The sequence below is a fragment of the Takifugu rubripes genome, unplaced genomic scaffold (assembly GCF_901000725.2).
Source record: "Takifugu rubripes unplaced genomic scaffold, fTakRub1.2, whole genome shotgun sequence".
NCBI lineage: Eukaryota > Metazoa > Chordata > Actinopteri > Tetraodontiformes > Tetraodontidae > Takifugu > Takifugu rubripes.
In genome coordinates this window covers 1-18,481 of record NW_021821575.1, presented here as the reverse complement: position 1 = coordinate 18,481, position 18,481 = coordinate 1, and the positions used below count along the sequence as shown (strand labels likewise).

Sequence of the window (18,481 nt, the reverse complement as noted above, 5' to 3'; positions counted from 1 at the left end):
CCCGAGTGTCAAACCCACCAGATTTACTTCACTTTGCTGTGAATCACATGAAAACGTGTGTAACTCCAAGCAGATACCAACGGTCCTGTTGCGCAACTGCACGTTATCAGCGATGGATTACTTTATCAGTGATTTGGGTCAGGGCCTAAGAAGACATGAGGATAAATCTTTGATAGTGGAGTCAAAGGTCAGGGGTCACATCCAGCCTGCAGTACACACTCGGGTCCACCTGTTCAAGGCTTCTAATCAGCCCATCACATGGCTGTGCAATGGATTTACAACCAGAATGGGGAGGAAAGGGGGATTTAAGAGACTTTTAATGTGGCCCGGTTGTTGGTGCCAGACAGGCTGGGCTGAGTATTTCAGAACCCGCCGGTCTACTGGGATTTGCACCCACAACCATCTCCAGGGTTTACAGGGAACGGTCCCAAAAGGAGGAAATATCCAGTGAGCAGCAGTTGTGTGGGCAGTTCTGAAGGCAGAAGCGGGTCCAAACTCTTATCAATAAAGTGGCCGGTGAGTGTATTTATAGACCATCCAGCTTTTTATGACAAATTTGTTCAAGAGTCCTTGTGGTTGGAAAGAAAAACAACTACTATTTGCTGTAGAACAAACATTTGCAACTTCATAAAATGCATAAAGTGTGTGTAAGTGTAGGAAGGACACAGCTGTGAGGAGGCAGCGCTCCGGTACAAAAGGGGGGTTTTTATTGGTCAGAGAGCATGTAAGAAAACAAAAATACTGGAACGTTAGAATGTTAAGAGTCTAAACAAACGGAATCAGGAAATCACAGTACGATTCCAGCGTCAGCGGCTCCGGAACGTTTCACCAAACCTGCCACAGAGTCACAGCAGCCTCACATTCACAGTATTCAAACGCTCAACAACATGGAGACGAGTCCAAATACCAGCGCGGTTCTGCTACCAGGACGGCTGAAACACCCTCAGACAGCTGTAAACATCTTCGTTGTTCGGCCAGTTTGTTCTGCTTCACTTCCAACTTTGGAAATGGGTGTAAAGCAACAAACTAGATGCTGAAAATACATCAAATACTGTCCTGTCATGTAGCAAATACACTTAGTGTTGTTCCTAACAAGAATTAAAAACAGCTTCTTCTTCTTCTGTGTTAATGGAAAGTACCGGGCGTCTTCCTCCGAGGGTTCTGCTGGGGTTAGTTCTTTTTGCGGCGCTCAGGTTTGTACTTGATGAGGAGCCCCAGGGAGGCGAAGCCGAACAGGAAGGTCTGGAAGAACCAGAGGCAGCGTGTGGTCATGTTGTTGATGCCTTTGTTACTGCGGGGACACGCAAGAAGACGCAACCGGTCAGAGAATGTGGGGACGCATCGTGAGCATCAGATGCTTCTGCAGCTGGGATGGCTTGATGGTGCTTCGGGAATTACCTGCACACCTTCAGGGAAACGAAGGCCTCGACAGCATGGATAGCTAAGGCTGCCCACCACCTGCAGCAGAGACACACCACAACTGTCACAGTTTTCCACACAAAACAACAAATTTGTGGTCACTTCTGTGTCTGGACGGCGGGATCGAACACCAAACACGTTCATTTCCCAGATAAACATCATCATCCTCACTCTTAAGAGTGTCAGTCGGCCGGTCCCTGCGGCCTCAGCTCACTGGTTCATAAATATCATAGAATTCTTAGTGAGATCGTCAGATTCACTGTGAAGAACGTTTGTCTGCTACAGCATAATCAAAGTCACATGACTCTCGCTGTATCCTCAGCACAAACCATGAATAAATGACGCCCCAGCATCAGCCGGCGCTGAACGGGAGTCACGTGACATCCTAAGCCTCCCCTGTGTTTAGAAAAGGTGTGAAGAGGGTCACATTAGCGTAACAATAACAGCATTCTGCTTGATTGCTCCGGTAACCAACTCGTGCTGCATGTGACCAAATAAGTGGAGAGAATTGTTTTGTGGTGTGAATGAGGGGGGGAAACAAGGCTGAAATTTGATTAAACACTGACTTAGAGGAATTATTGCTTATTTTAGTTCTGAATAATCCCAGCGCAGCTAAAGCAACAAGGCTTTTGAAATCAAACACTCACCCCTTGTACAACAAGCCAGAGTGGTTATCAACAAGGTATCTGCAGAAGGTGCCATAAGGACCGAGGTACTGGAAGGGGAATGTTTCAGGAGCAAAAACAACCCACTGCAAAAACAGACATTAAAGTATATCATTAACCTAATGACATGGATCCTCTTCCCCAGCAAGAAAATATTCACAAAACACAGGAATGACCTTTAATAAGCATCAACAGCTCACGTCTACTATTGCTGCTTTATGAAAGTCACTATTGACAAATGCCTCAACAGTGTGTCAGCATTTCTGAGTATTCTATAGCAACAAGAAGGGAAACTTTTTGTATTTCGAATGAAGTTTGGCATGTTTACTTTTCTCCAGTTCATGTCACTAAATGATGGACTTTGGACTAAGCTTTGACCTGTGCAATGAAGATTAACCGAGTCTGCAACACTAAAGGAAGAATTGTGTTCAAACGTAGCAGAATGATTAAATGTTACTGGGTAGAACAAAATGGGTCAAACCAAATGTTGTACAAAAGGACCATTATATAAAATTTCTACACCCTGACAGTTTAGAGCTCGATAAATGCAGTGGTATCAACACTAAAAGCAGCTGTTCAATGTGAATTTATTTAATATTCTTTAAATGAATTAATGCATTGTCAATAGTGTCACAAGTTTGCCCAAACGATGATGTTGACCCCCCCGAAACTGGCCGACACGTATACAACTTCATTAGTGCGTTCAGATACGATGAACTTGACTTTTTTCCATCCTTGGTTTGTTCGAGCATTTATGCATTTAGCATTTATGATTGCTTCTTTTTTTTTTTTAACTTACACTGAAATGTCCGACCCCCAGGGTCACAAACACGATCCAAAACAGACTTGATCTTTTAAAATAGTCGCCTCCACCACTTTTCGCCATCGTTGCTGCCTCCTCCGCTGTTCTGTGGGCTGGTGCCGCGATAAAAAGGGACCGTGTAGAAACAGCACACTGGGGAAAGGTTCCGGGGTGGGACAGGCTGCTAGACACACGAGCGGAACTAATGCAATAGATATGTGCAATCTGGTATGAAATATTAGTTTTACATTATCCTGATTTCCTCTCTGTCCTGTGTTGTTAGCGTCATATCCAATAAAATACAATAACAGGATTACAGTCCGTGACGGTTCAATTCACTGAGGTTTATATAGACAATAGTGCCACCTTGTGGCTAACTGTCCCTTTTTATTGCGATCTCATGATATATTTCTACATATTACAATATAAATATTATTAAAATGTAATGGGCAAGAGTGTTTTTGTTAGAGTTGAGATACAGCTGCTTGTTCACCGTCAGGGTTAAGAGCTACATGGTCAGTTCACTGTGATGCAGAAGCAAGTTTGCTTTCTGCAGTCCAGTAATTAGGAGCATCACAGCTTCCTGTTTAGTTTTCAGTTACACGACCAGACAAATTCAAACATGCACACATGTGTACCGGCAAGACGAATTCAGACATAAGTAAACAGAAAGTTTATTAATAAGAAATGCTTCAATGTACAGTTCACACATTAAGAGATATTAAAAATCACTGAAATTCTTCCATTAGTTGAAAGAATTGTTTTATTTTTCAGAGTTTGTCAGCTTCAGGTGTGTGAGGGCTTATCTGATAGGACTGGGGTCGTGCTCAGAGAAAGCTGCTGCGACATTTAGGAGCCGTCTCCTTTTGACGGGTCGCCGATTCTGCTGATAAAGATTTAAAAAGTCTTTACTTTTCAGAAATGCTTACAAAATACTGCACCTCTCTTTCTGAGCTTTGCTCTTTTGCACTGTTTGACTTTGGATTTAACAAGCAAACATTTACATCTTCACTTATTTGGCACGTTTTCTGGCTAATGTCTGATAATCACTGAATATACACAAGAGGTCAAGGATCAGGAAGTCAAGGACTAACATTGCACTATACGCTCAAATTTAAGGTGCTTGGATTCAGATTTAAAGAAATAGAACCCCCCTTTGACTCAAATATGAGTTTTTTTTGTTGTTTTCATGCTGTTCGACCCACCCTGGTGGTGTTATTGAGATGTTTCCCGGCGATGAGCAGCTGGAGGAGAGGACCCGCTGCTCGGTGAAGGTCTGGACATGTTGATGCATCTGACAAGCTTTCACACACCTATTCAGTGTCACCAGGGTGGTGTGTGTAATGGACTAGTTCAGCACTGAATAATTAAACTTCCTTGTTTGTGCTCCTTGGACGATGCCTCCAGCTGCTCCGCATACAACGAAAAGCAAAGAAGAGGTGTTGATAGGCTTCAGCTGTTTTGCATTTAGCCGCTCGGTTAAACATTTCTCTAAGACTATTGTTGACTAATCAGCATTTATTCCTAAAACCCATCAAATGATTCACAGGAGAGCTTCATTTGAATCAAAGGGAATCTTTGAAGTGCGACGACTGCTTCGTCAGTTCTAGCTCACCAGAACCAGATTATCCCCATTTGCATTATTACAATGTTTATTAACAACGATGGAACGTATTACTTGTCATTTTAATATTACTTCCATTTTCACTTGAACACCTTTCAACAGCTTCACCACAGTTGTATCTCCTATGTTACGCTGGTTATTTACTGTGAGTAGAAATAGTCATAAAATGCTCATTTATTTTCAAAATCGACGTCATCTTTACTTTCCCTCGAGTGCGACCGCTTCTGCTTCTGATCGCAACAGCCAAAGCACCTTGAGATTGTTCATGTCCATGAGTGCAGCAGCAGCAGCAGAACAATAATCTGCAATCAGGGCCCAATTTTCCTGTTTGATATGTTTCACAAAAACAGTCACATGCAAGTCGTCTCTGAGCTAAGTGGTATCGATGGGGCTGACGATCAAAGCTTTGCCACCATACTGCCAGGGATCGGGTGATAATGGGAGGGGGGTGTGATAGTGTGTGTGTGGGGGGGTGGTTAGGGTTAGGGTTAGTCTGCATCAGTCTGTAGCGTGCTCTCCTGGGTGCTCAGGTGACCTGGATAAAAGGTGAGCTGACAGGAGCTGCAGTCACACAGTGAAGGGACACGGTCACATCAGCAGAGGACCCAAAATCACTGCTCATTCAGCCGCTGCAGCCATCAACATGTGGAAGGAGTCCAGCACCGGTGAGGCACCACCTTTCGTCTGAAACACAGTCGGTTCTGAGGGTTTTGTTGTTGCAGAGTTATGAGCAGAAATCAGACTCGTGTAAATGTAACAGAGCAGGTTGAAAAATAATGAGGGTCAAAACTGAAGCAAACTTCCATTTCCCATGTCCGATGAGCTAATTTAGGTGTAGTGAAAGTAATTTTCTGACACAATTGCAAGAAGTGAATCTAATCTTGCTGACAGTGATGCACTGTATTAACTATAGAGTGCTGATCATCAGCCAGTTATCAGATCCAGAATGATAGTGAAGATTGGACAACAAAAGATGGAATTCTGGAGAAAAACCTCTGACAGTCCGATGCATCTCATTAGCCTATTTTTTTATTTACCTTATTTGAGTCAAGTTGGAAGGTAAAACATAATGAAAGCAGGTGGACGCCGAGCGTTCAGTGTCTACCTCAGTTATCTAACATGGTCACCGCGTCCCGTCAGTGCGGCCGTCTCCATTATCGCTCCATCGCCGTGTGAATTTCTCCGGTTGACGTCAGAAAATGTCCCTGGATTCTGAACCTGCTGTCTCTCTCCGCCTCAGACGATGCCCGGCCCGCGGCCCCCGGCAGCAGCTCCGGCAGCAGCTCCTCGCGCAGCGCCAGCCGCAGGAAGAGGACCAGCTTCTCCAAAGAGCACGTGGAGCTGCTGCGAGCCACCTTTGAAACGGACCCCTACCCCGGCATCAGCCTCCGAGAGAGCCTGTCTCAAGCCACAGGCCTGCCCGAGTCACGTATCCAGGTGTGTATGGCATTCAAACGCTTTCTAAGGAACTCGTAAAGGTCATCCTGCGATTGTGAGGTCGGACCTTGTGCATGTTTATAGTGAAATACTCAACAAAGCAGTAGGGAGGCGCATGAAAGCAGCAGAAATTGGAAAACATGCGAAACCAACGCAAAACAGCTAAATTCGGCGACTGTTAGCAGCTTTATCTCTCCCTCAGGAATGCACGTAGATGGCAGACGTGCACACGCTGTCTGCTGTGAGTCACCACGGTCCCTTATCATGTGAAACCTCTGTTTTCAAATGCATCCTGCATTGACTGGCAGATACCGCTATCACTGGTCAGTTTACTTCAGTGTGGTTAAAGATGACACCAGCTCTTTTTATCAGCTCCAGGAGCCCGACGGCCCGCACGCTCTCTGCCGGCTCTCGGCTCCTGCGCGTGTCCCCGTGCGCTGAGGGAATGATTAACGGGTCGAATGTGTGCTTGGTTTATCTGCTGTGACTTTAATCTGTTTTTCTCTCCCGTCCAGGTGTGGTTTCAGAACAGGAGAGCTCGCACTTTGAAATGCAAAGGGGCCAAGAAAGCCCTGTGGCAGTCGGACAGCCCGGTCCAGGACGGTAGGACGCTGCAGACAGGTCCGGTCCATCTGCCACCTCAGGGACCACTGCCGGCCTACCCAACCCCGGTGAAAGAGGAGCTGGAGGAGGCCTGCTACTACAGGCCCCCTGCTTATCCCACCATCGGGGAAGAGTATGGATCCATATATGGGCTGGTGCAGGGAAGACCACTGGGAGGCCCCATCAGTCCAAACATGCGGGACGTGTGGTCCCAGCCGGGCGGCCACCCGTCCTCCGCTGCCCCTGCGTGGTGCCAGTCTCCACTGGAGATGAGAAGCTACACTCCCAGCCAGATGAAGTTCATGTATCCGGGATCGGCGGAGCAACAGTTGTACATGTCCTGCTCCCATTCTTCAACTCCAGATACTCCAGATTCCGGGTTTTGGGATGCCACGATGGAAAACAGCCCGCCACTGCTGGGCCAGTATTCAAAGCTTGAGGATTCTTGGAGTGGAACCGGTCTGGAAGCTAGAGGAGAACCGGGGCACCAGTCAGTGGGTCAGCACGCCCCCCTGCCAGAGCTGTCCCTGCAGGAGATCCTTGGGGAGCTGGAGGAGGACTGGCTGGGAGGAGAGGGCCTGGGCCGCCACGCCACGGAGAATAAAACCTTCTCCTGAAGACTCCCTTTCCCTCAGAAGAAATCTTTTGTACTATTTTAAATTTGCTTATTAGTTGCTAATATGTGAATACATATATTTATTTTAAGAAAAGAAAAAATTCACCGAACCAACAACGTTCCGATATTTTTTACAATCTTTTATTTATTTTCCATCTACAATTTCTTCTGGTTCATCTATTTATTTGTTAATTATGACCACTATTTATGATGTTCTGCACTTTATCTGGAATAAATCTGGTGTAATGAAATAAGGAATTGGTGTTCTTTGTCTTTATTAGAATCTACAAACTTCTTTGAAGCTACAATTTTGACAAGAAAATGAAAAATAGCCCAAAGACCTTTAAAATTGGGCCTCGCTGTCTGTACCATGAAATGACCTTGGCAATTGTCTCTGAACTCCCTTCTGATTGTCCCTTTGGTTGAATCCGCTACGACCGCTGGCGTGGCAACGAGACATCTGCAAGGCTGCTGGAACACTAACATTTCCTCTCTTCCAACTTCTCTGTTTGGACCTCTGCCGGCTCCGTGAGACACAGCAGAAAGAAACACTTGCCAGATGTTAACCTCCAACCCGTTGGCTTCCCTTACATGGATGGCGTGTGTCCTGCACCAGTTTCCTTCGTCCCAGACCCTCTGTTTTATGATTAACTTCTATAAGTTCTCATTTGTTTATGTGGCTGGAGGCAGTGCGGGTTAGAAACGTGGAAAATCCTCAAGCTTTATAAGCTAATTGGAAAGGATTCAAGTGAACCTTTAAAGGAGAAGAGAGCAAGAAACTATTTCAATCCATTTCAGATAGACGTTGTGATGTTTCCAGGGGACGAAATGCAGCTGTGATGTGATTTATGTCAATCACACTGATAATAAGCCGCCTTAATGAGTGTGTAATATAAATGGATGCATGACTGTCTCATTTGTGTAGATGTGAAATAATCCTTATGTAATGACTACATCCTGCCAGTAGGGGGCAGTGTGAGGCGCCCGCTTCTTCTCTGGTCATGTTCCCCATTCCTTGCTAATGATTAAGGTGGTTGCAATTAAGTTCTCAGTTGGTATAAAACGGACTCAAATCATTTTATATGTCGATGTAATCTTTCACAGTGTTTAAAATGGCAGTGCGTAACAGTTTTAAACCCTTTTAAAGGAGTCATTGTTGGCTAATAAGCTGCTGCCAACATTAATATTCATTAATATTCAACGGTGTTTATTCCTCTTTTATAATGGAACACACCAATTGTCACGACCCGTACAGTCTGCAGTGTGCAAGGAAGCAGTCGACACAGCTTGTGAGGTGGGTTTTCCATCATTTATTAATAACCACCATCAAAACAGGAGAGAAGATATTGACCAAAAATGGCAGAGCCCCCCTACAACCTTTTCTTTTCCTGGGAAGGTGTGAGGAGATCGCGCCTGCTGCTTTAATCCTGTGACTTGATGAGGCGAGTGGCTTCAGCAACCAACCCTGCAGCACACCAGCATTTAATGAACTGAAATATGACGTTTGACGACAAGTCCATCACCCTTGACGGTCCTTCAGCTGTGAAGGACCTTAAGGAGGAGATCCTGAAGCCAGAAGGCCTCAGATTGTTGCTGACAAGTCCAATGCTCAACAAACTTTAGTATCCTGTGGACAAGGACAACGTCCAGTTGATGGAGTTTCCACTTTAAACAGGGAAACGAGGGTGGCCTGGAACGTGAAAGGAGGAGGCTGCACCACGGGAGAGAAAGTCTGGAGACATTTCAGATGTGTCCCGTCTGCAAAGAGCGGCGCAACAATCCTACGGGGCTCTCAGTCTCACTTAGTGTCAAAGATCCAGAAAAAATGTGTCCTGGCTCATTGTAGTCTGAGTCGAGCTGTTTGACGTTACCTCGCGGTAAAAATAGACAAAAACCTTTCATTCAAGCGATGTCTCATCTGTTTTGGGTTATTCAGGAACACGCAAGTTTAAAAGCAATGGTGGATACACCAAATGGACCCCTAAAATAAGGGAGAGGCTCAGATAACGTCGGAAATACACTGATATTGGCGTGAAACCGACACGGATCCCTTAGAACACATAAGCCATCAGGAAGGGCACCACAGATAGGTCCCACACACCCCCACAACCCCCCACCACCACCACCACCATGCAGCCTCCTGGGTCCTGGGTCAAGGATTTATGGGTCGAGGTGCTCTGGTTAACCTCGGCCTCCTGTCTCCTACCGATGATGGTGCAGAACTAGGATCTTTCAGATGATCCAGGATGGAGGGACTGGAGAGAGAGGTCACCAGCAGATTAATGGTAAAACCAGTAGTCACCCTCCATTTTCCTTACAACTAAACCACTAAAACCATTAAAGCCAAACCAGAAGATGCCCCATTTCTTCATAGTTTTTATGACATAATGCACTTAATGACTTTTTCACTTTTGACCTCACATATTTCTCCAGCTTCATTATTGTTTCATGGTTCCTAATAATGAAAAAGGTTCAATGAAAAGAAATTGTTTTATTATCAGCTGATTGCCAATCGGGCATTAAAATGACATAGAATTTTTGTGGTTTTTTTGCAGGTTCTTGGCAGAATTTGCAGGCTGATAAATAGATTTCAGTACAAAAAGGAATGACAAACTGCACAACCATTTTATTATTTCTCATTAAATCGGATCCATGAAGCCGACATAATTTAGAAGTTGTCATTTTCAACCTCGTTAATTAATATAAATGTTGTTATTGATGTCCAACATATAAATAATGTCTTTTTCACTCTGATCGGATTAAAATGCCAAACTGAAATGGGTGTGTTTTGGCTAAATTATCCAGTTCCAGAATGACCAGCAGAGGGCGCAAATGAGCAGCCTTACAGAATTTAACGAGATCGGGCACCGTAACGTCATTCCTGACATCATAAACACACCGTTATTGTTCCATGATCAGGGCTCTTCACGAGAAGGTATGCCTGCAGAACCTTCACAATACCTGAAGAGTTGGTTTTATATATATATTTTATATATATCTAAACGTTTAAAACCTGCAGGTTTGAACCCGGAGTCCCTGTTGAGATGAACGTCTTCTCTGAATATACTGTTTTGTCTTGTGTGCGCTTTTGTGATTTGTTTGTTCCCCTCGGTGTTTGCTTTTGACTTGGGTGTCATCAGCTGCTCTGGGTCCCCTCGTGGCCGCTCCCCACCTCCTGTAAAACCTACGATCCGCCTTCTCTTCTGATTAGGCTTTCAGAGGTCAATGTTTCTATCAGATGCTTAGTCACAACCAGGGGGAAAAACATAAATCCAAATATATATTTATACACAAGCAGCACATTATGTGCACGGTCACATTGATTTGTCAAGAGAGTAGTAATATGACAAACGCCCTGGGGTGTTGTTGCATAAAGCTCAAGGTTGTTGTAATAATCCAAGAGAGAGGCAATAAAGCAGAGTTCAGGAGGAACGGCGACTCCCGACGGCCCCTCTAAACCAGATGTCAGAGAGCACCAAAGCGACACGGTGCTCGGGTGACGAGCAGGAAGTCCAGTAAATCTACACCTTCACAATCAGGCCGTTCCTTTCCTGTGGTGGTGACGGATGGGGGTCAACGGCGAAGGCCTTTCTCGTCATCCCCCGTGAACTACTGCGTCCCTGGGTGGGGCTGAACCGCCAACCTCTCAGTTAACAGCGCCAGTGACACACACCGACACGTGCGATTCAGGTTTAGAGAGTTTCGTGCACTCATCGCTTCCTTTTGTTGCCTCTATTTGTGCCACAGACACGTCGGCTCTTAAAGGCACTTACAGAAACAGTCGTTATTGTCACAATGTGACCAGTCCAGCTTCACCGTACCGGTACCGGTCCTCACAGAGCTGTTTAACCCCCCGTTTATGAACCGCATAAAGCTCGTTACTGAAGGTACAAAACTACAGCTTGTCACTGTAATATAGCTAGCCTGCTCCGTTATCCCACGCTGCCATTGATTAGCATGATCTGACCATCAAACTTGTCCTGTCCAACCACATTTCACGGTTAAATAGTAAATCATAAAACATTTGTCCAGACCTGAAAACACCTGAAAACAAACGTCACATATTTCCTTATCAAACGCTACAGGGAACAATCCAACAGGCGGTACGCCATGATGGTCAGGCTTGAGGTTTGACACCATTTCCTGCAATACTGATTGTGTTTGTGTTGTTCATCCAGTCCTGGAGATGTGAGGAAGGGTGTTGTCTCGTGTGTCTGGCGTGGGTTCCTGTCCCCAGGAAAACACAGATGCGGGTGGGAACGCAGCCCGGCGGCCTCCCGAAGGCGCTAAAGATAGCTCAGCGGGGGAAATGTCGCAGACGTGTGCCGGCGTTGACCAGGACGTGAGCTCAACCAACAAGACCCAAGACACGAGAGAGGGAAAAAACCCAGCAGCGTGTTTCGGATCCATCATGTGACCATCATCACATATGAAGCTGTTGCCCCCGTTTGCTCCAACAGTTGCTGCTGTCTCCAAACGCGACTCCTGATCTGTTTCCTGCTGCCTAATTTTACACATGGCAGCGTGATGCCGCGTTTCAGTGCAACCAGAGAAGCCTCTTAACGTTGCCCGGTCCCTAACGGTCCCAACGACCTCTGTCCCGGTCCTCACTTTTACAGCTAGATTAGAAATCATCCAAACCCCTTGCATGAAACGTGAGTGGATTTATGCCCCAGAAATGTGTCCCTGTGACTATAACCCAGAGTAAACACACCAGAAGGAGATGTTTCTGAAGAGCAAGGGGGAGAGTTACGATGCAGTGAAAGGGGATATGAAGGAGGGAAGGATAGCAGAGGGGAGGGCTACGTGGAGGGAGTGGCTCGCCGAACAGCCCGAGGGAGAAAAGACAGGTCCTGGACCTTTATCCTTGTTCCCCTTGACTGTCGGACCTGGCTTCAGGTTTCTTCTGCCCTGTTATTAGCTGTCGAACCAGATGTGTATTTGTTCCAGTAATATCCTGGTTTAGAGGAACCTGCTGAACAACTGTGATGGCAAAATATTAGCCGGCAGCCTTCAGATGTGGTGGACGTGGGCTCGCCGCGTCGTCCCCAGCTGTCGGTGGACACTCAGCCGGACTCGCCTGATCTTGACCCTCGCTGCAGTCAGCTGTGGTTGCACAAGCGCCGTTTCTTCTAATAAGGACATTCCATCATGAGGTCTATCATGTGTCCCTGGGGGTTGCTCAATAAAGAGCTCCAACTGTCTCCCCGCTTCCACTTCCCACGCGCGCCCGTTGACCACTTCCTCTCAGCTGAAGCCCTCACATGACGCAGCTCGAGCGTTTACGTTGTCATCCATCACCCAGAGCGTTCGCAGATTCACCCTGTCTGTGACCTTTACTGCAGAGAACCGTTATCCAGCCTCGCCGGCGTGTTATTTATGTCGTTGTCTTCTTCTTGCTTCTGAAAAGATGACCAGAAAAGGACTACGTGTGGAAGATCAGGGTTTGTTTTCCCAACAGCTGGCTGAGAATTCATTTACAAAGGTCGGCTTGAGCTTTTCACTGATGTCAACAGTCTAGAATCCGACAACTCACGAGTCTTTCGGCTTTAGAGCTGAAGGCTGAAGCGATTCATCTGCTAATTTATCTGCTCTTTGAAACGTCCGAACCGTGACGTCAAGCTCCTGCGTTTGACCTGCGACTGCATAAAACGTAGACTTGGTAAAGAAGCCACGAATTTAACGGCGCTAATGTCAACGATGCCCCCGTAAATGAGGTGGAAGGAGCTAACGGACAGAGAGGAAGGGACGACAGAGACGACAAGATCATCTCAAATCTACAGAACCCCGTGGGGCAAATTAGATTTACACATATAAGAACCCTCCCGGCATGATAGAGGGAGCAAGCGTGAGTCAGGAGCGTCTCTGGGCTGATGGAATGTCCACCGTGGACGGCCGCCTCGCTAAAAATACGACTTGTAATTTAAGTAAACGCGTGCAGGGAGTCGAGTCTCTGCGCTCTAATTTAGGAGCTCATCTGAGCACGTTGTGATTCCGCCTCAAACAGTGTCTGGACACCGAGGAGCTCTTGCATTTGTTTGCTTTTTCCAAAAATAGCCATGCGCATGTGTCGGGCGAGCAGCAGCTGACTGGGAACGGACTAACGCCGCGTCGCACGTGAATCGCCCTCGTGTTCGCCTTAATCGCACGCTCCGCACAGCTGGATATTAAATGGCGTCCAAGTGGGAAATAAGGCCGGAGCCTCATTAACTAACTGGGGGGTTTGGGTGGGGGTGGGGGCACTGGGGGACGTCAATGACAGTTATTCCCATTTGTGACATATATTCCGGGTATCTACTGGGTGGGGACAGAAGGCAGCTTGGACGTGTCTCTTCGGGTCCCTCCTCAGGTGGACATTGTCCCATGTCCTCAGTTTGTTTGTCTGCATATTTTTAGATCCACTGCTCAAGTCCAAACCTTTAAATGTCCATTTGCTACCGTCAGGTGCTGTCGGTCAGTTCTGCCTGTTCCAGGCTCCGTTACAGCCTCCAAACAAAGTAAAACACTATATATTTAACCTATTAGACCCAGAATAAAGTGTAAAAATTCCTTTCCCCCCCTTTTTTAGTCTCCTTGAGAGGACAGAATGACGTTGCTGGGTCCTCTGGAGGATGTTTAATCATCAGGTGCCTCTTTTGAAGGTTTATTGATGCTCAAACGAGAGTCCAGGTCTAATCAGAAAGAGTCATGGAGAGCTTCATTCTTCTACCGTCCCAACGTCCTGAATGTGGCATCTCCACCCTGACAGCAGCATCACTGATCCACCGCAGGGCTTCACATCGCGTCCGACTGGGTGGGGCCAATCTACCAACACAGGCCCATTACTAGCCAAACACTAGCCACTGATTTCTGTTTCATTTTTTAACTCTGAGCGAATACAAACACAGTCGATCATATGAAACGTGACCCAAAGTCTAAAATCTGACTGAAGAATTGTGTTTCAAGGAAGCACTACTCACTGTTATTGCACAGTTTGGGCAGGACATTATTGATCAAGTTAGGATTGGGTTGTTTTAATACGGTCAGACGAGGCCTCCAGAATCCCCCCCCCCCCGTTAGAACAATAACTGTGTTTCCTTGTGACGTCGCTGCCAGGGAGGGCAGGAGTGACGTGATTTATGAGGACGATATCCGTGCACTATCGCTCAGGGAGAGAGCTGCATCAGAGGTCAAATCTCTGATATCTCCCATCATTTATTCGTTGCCCCCCCATCAGCATCCCTCCTGCACCGTCCCTCACGCCCCGTCCTTGAGAACAAACCCTGCACGCACACATACGTTGACCCCTTGCAAAGGTGCAAAAATCACTCTTCCTTGATTAAATAGTTAATTAATAGTTGACAAAAGTAAAGAATAAGTCGAATGTGTCAATTATATATGTATTTAAGGAAAAAATGGTTTTGGGTCTTCAAGAGTATAAAAGAACTGGATTTTTTTGAACCGTTTAATTTAAACATCACAAGTAGCATTTAAAGTTCAAAGCAGCAGAAGTTAGCAACACAAACCAATCTTTACTCTTTAATCTTAATTTTCCTCAATCCAAAATCTGCGCAATACAATCCTCAAAGTATTTTCTGCACTTCCAGCGTGATGAAACCAATCCTAACTATCTAATCATTACTATGATGATGATTATGATGATGATTACACTTTGTATATGTGTCACCTCTCCATATAGTGCAGGATATTCCTGAGCATTATTGCAGGATATTTCCTTTCGGCGCATTAACCCCAAAGCTTCCTATTCAAAAATGATGTCATTTCTCACGGTCCTGGTTCTTTATCCGGGGCCCCTTGCTGTTAAATCCAGGCTCCGCCTCTCCAGAAAGCGCACCCACCTTGTCCAGCAGCAGCAGCAGCAGCAGCAGCCCAGTGCTGCAGGCACCGACCGAGGCTCAGGCGTGGAGCGCACCGGGGAGCGAGCGCGACGCACCGGGGCCGCAGCGCCAAGCAGCGCCGCTCATAACCGCCTCGGTTTCTCGGCGCAGGGGAGCGCATTTCCGTCTTAGAGGACACGAAGAGGGTGTTGAGACTCTTCTGTCAGTTGTGCAAAGGAAACTCCCTCACGGCCAAATTTGGGAGTACCGTAACCGGTGGTGGGGGGAAGGAGGAGGAGGAGGAGGAGGAGGAGGGGGGACGATGCAGTTGCGATCCGACTTAGAGCGCCGATCAGTCCGTCACAGAGGCTGGTGATGCCCGCCGTGCGCGGATCGGTACCAAGCAGCAGCGGTAAGAGGAAGGGGTCGGGACAACAGGGCGCAGGGGTGGCGGTGACGATGGTGCTGGTCAGGTCGGGATCATGGCTAACGGAACCGGCACTATCATGTTAAAATGCGTCGTGGTGGGAGACGGCGCCGTGGGGAAAACGTGTCTCCTAATGAGCTATGCCAACGACGCCTTTCCAGAGGAGTATGTGCCCACAGTGTTTGACCATTACGCAGGTAGGAACGCGTTTCTCCTCTCTTGTGTGTCTTGTGTCGCCACCAGGGCAGGTTCAAACACAACATGCTAATATTTCCACGGTAGGAGAGAGAATCCGACTGGATCTCCCCGTCCCCAACTGCACAGTCCTGCATCTGTTGCTATAATCAAAACCACTTGTTTGCCTTCATAGCAGAGAGGGTTGGGGACTCTGATCCACCCCCCCCCCATCCCTCGCTGCTCCCCACCCTCCTCGCCCCCTTCGCCCCTCTCCTCTTCCTCTCAAAGCTCTTTGTCATTTCCTTGCAGTGAGCGTCAATGTCGGTGGGAAGCAGTACCTGCTGGGACTGTACGACACCGCCGGCCAGGTACGGCTCACACTCTCCTGTCAAGGACACCCTCTCACATGCACTTGTCAGTGTCTCTCTCTCGCTCTATCTTGGTCCTCCCCCCATGTGGCTCCACAATCCTCCAACACGCCCACAGGCTTCACATTCAGGCCAGACGCTAAGCTGCAACAGGTGATGGCTTTTGCACATGGCTTCACTGCCAGGGTCTGGGCTAGCGTGGACAGTGGTGGCAGTGAAGGGGTTTCAATCCTTCTATTATGTGGAGAACAGGGCTCCTATGTCCAGTAGTGATGTCACAGGTTTGTTAATAGAGCTCCCTAAAGCCAGGCTTTTTGGCTTTACAATGCACCATTCAGCGGGCCAGAGGTCGAGCGTTTCCGAGCCGCACGGATCCGCACACACAATAATGTTTACACGCAGAGGAGAAAAAAGAGAGGATCCCACACCCACGCGCTGGACACGGACGGCAAACTTATCCAGACACGGAGCGTCACGTCCGCCCACGCTCGACACTTCGCGCAGAAGGAAACAATGAGTGCTTTTATGTTCAGTCATTAGACTGGAGGCCATTGAAATTTTAGCTGTTAGCAAAATATAGAAGGCAAACTTTACCAGCGACTGACTGCTTAACGTATTGGGATCGAGGCGCGTCTCCTTTCCAGAGGCCATTTTAGGTCCTCGTCTGTAACACCTCGAGACGTTGATGGGATCCTCGCATAATAAGGTGCTTAACAAATATTATCCGAGGGAGAACAAACAGGTACTTTGTTCAGGTAAAATAGAAGGAGATGGCTCTCTTCACTTGCAGCCCTTTTTTCTGACTTACCGACAGATGCTTTTTCTTTTCCTCAGGCGTAATGATGCACAAAAACTAGTTTTAACGACTCACAATAAGGACAGAGGGTTATTTTTGGAAATCCAGGCCATTATATCTGTGTTTGAAGGTTTTTTTCTCCCTTTTTTTTTTATTACTGTTAACGTACATTTATTATTCTGAAAGAGCCTCAAACGATGCACATTTCACCACAGGAACTGTTACGGCCGCCTAAAGCGTTTGAAGAGTTCCTGTCCTGAGTTAAGACTTTCTGAAGAAAGGCGCTTTGAGGTTGGGGGTGGAAGGGTGGGGGGGGGGGGGCGGCGTGCTCGCACCCGGGGGTTTGTTTGAAGCCCCGATCTCCTGCCGGGGCTGCATTCGGGATGATGATATCAGAACAAGGCTCAGCTGGGAACACATCATCTTTTAACTCCCTGTAATGCAATATGGCCCAAGACGCATCCAACTGCCCGCGCGTTAAGTTGCTCGGGACATCTGCTGACAACATCTGGATTCTTCACACATGTTCGCAGATGGCAGAAGAACATTTACGGCAGTTGGGAAACCACGGAGCAGAACGAGCCCTTTCCCTTCCGCCAGTTAGAGCTGCACACTGACAGCCCGACACCTTTGACCCCGCCGCTTTCCGGCGACCTAAAACTGCGCACGCGTCCAATATTGAATATTGGGGCCACTTTCCTCGGGGGGCCAGATTTAACCGTGTCGGGGCAGAAGGAGCCGCAGCCCGACATGGGATCCACTCGCTGGAAGGACAGAAGAAGAAAAGGAAGGTTCTGCGAGGCATCTAGAGGAGGTCCAGCTCACTCATGAATGCAGGGATCCAGGAACTGCCCCCCCCCCCCGTGGCTGCTTTATGTTTGATTCTTGTAAAAACAGATTGGGAGAGGTGCTGCTGCTACGAGCTGAGAAAAGAGGAACACACATATTGTCTATTTTGGCGATGCAGGTTTGTTTTTAGCTGATTCAGAGCGTCTGTGAAATGGAGAAGTTCTCCCAGATGTCTGCCGCGGGTGCTGCCGGCCACTGAGGGTAGAGTTACTGCGCTCTTAAACGCCTCGTCCCGCCGCCCCCGGCTCGGCTGACCTCTTTATGCGGAGCGCAGGGCCAGCTGGTAATGTTTATAGCTCCAGCATCTGATCAAAGACTGGAGCCCCAACAGAGGGAAGAGGGGGGGGGAGTGAAAGGAAGACAGAAAGAGAGAGAGACAGGAGGGGAACAAGAGAGTCAGGGAGGGGGAGGATGCCGTCAGGAGCGGACTGAACGTAACACTCCCAATCAGCCCCTTGCTGGGAATCGTGCTGTTGTGTTTATTAACCGGGTCTGGAGGTTCGTTGTCGTGGTTTCCACAGTTATGGTGGTCTGCGGGCCGGTGCTGGAGGAGTGGAGGATACGGCATCTGTCAGGGGTTAAAGAGTCACGCTGTTCTCTGTACGAAGGAGGAGTCGCAACTGCTGGAACGCGGCAGAAGTGGAGGCCGGGTGACGGACGCGTCTCCGGACGCACTTCAGAGACGCCGTCCCTGATCACCCAGAGAGAGGCTCGGTCTCATTATGCCAGGATTTCAGACCCAAAACAGGGGAAGCACACTCGATTGGCGGCTGAGGTCACGTAACGCCAGAAACGTGCCGACTGATTTATTCCATATGGTTGTACGCAGAGGAAGTCTTTACTTATTCATTTCGTTCGTTCATTCATTCTCCTGCTGCCGC

The 18,481-nt window shown here is 47.6% G+C and overlaps 3 protein-coding genes across 3 annotated transcripts; 2 read left to right on the top strand and 1 right to left on the bottom strand.

The window, feature by feature from the left end:
* The first annotated feature begins 324 nt into the window (after positions 1-324).
* Positions 325-7,167, top strand: LOC101063346 (homeobox protein otx5-like). The gene is made up of 4 exons (XM_003963652.2): positions 325-516; positions 5,041-5,175; positions 5,751-5,947; positions 6,463-7,167. The coding sequence occupies exons 2-4, from the start codon at positions 5,154-5,156 to the stop codon at positions 7,165-7,167; spliced, it is 924 nt and encodes a 307-aa protein (XP_003963701.2). The 5' UTR covers positions 325-516; positions 5,041-5,153.
* LOC101075140 (transmembrane protein 254) lies at positions 686-3,040 on the bottom strand. Its single transcript, XM_029831742.1, has 4 exons — positions 2,884-3,040; positions 2,067-2,170; positions 1,399-1,458; positions 686-1,291 (listed from the first exon to the last, which is right to left on the bottom strand). The coding sequence occupies exons 1-4, from the start codon at positions 2,968-2,970 to the stop codon at positions 1,171-1,173; spliced, it is 372 nt and encodes a 123-aa protein (XP_029687602.1). The 5' UTR covers positions 2,971-3,040; the 3' UTR covers positions 686-1,170.
* Positions 7,168-15,292: 8,125 nt separating the features above from the next.
* On the top strand, positions 15,293-16,001 carry LOC115248103 (rho-related GTP-binding protein RhoQ-like; the record flags this gene model as incomplete). Its single annotated transcript, XM_029831743.1, has 2 exons — positions 15,293-15,607; positions 15,897-16,001. Coding segments are annotated over exons 1-2 (247 nt in total), but the record flags the coding sequence as incomplete, so codon positions are not given.
* Between the last annotated feature and the right edge of the window lie 2,480 nt (positions 16,002-18,481).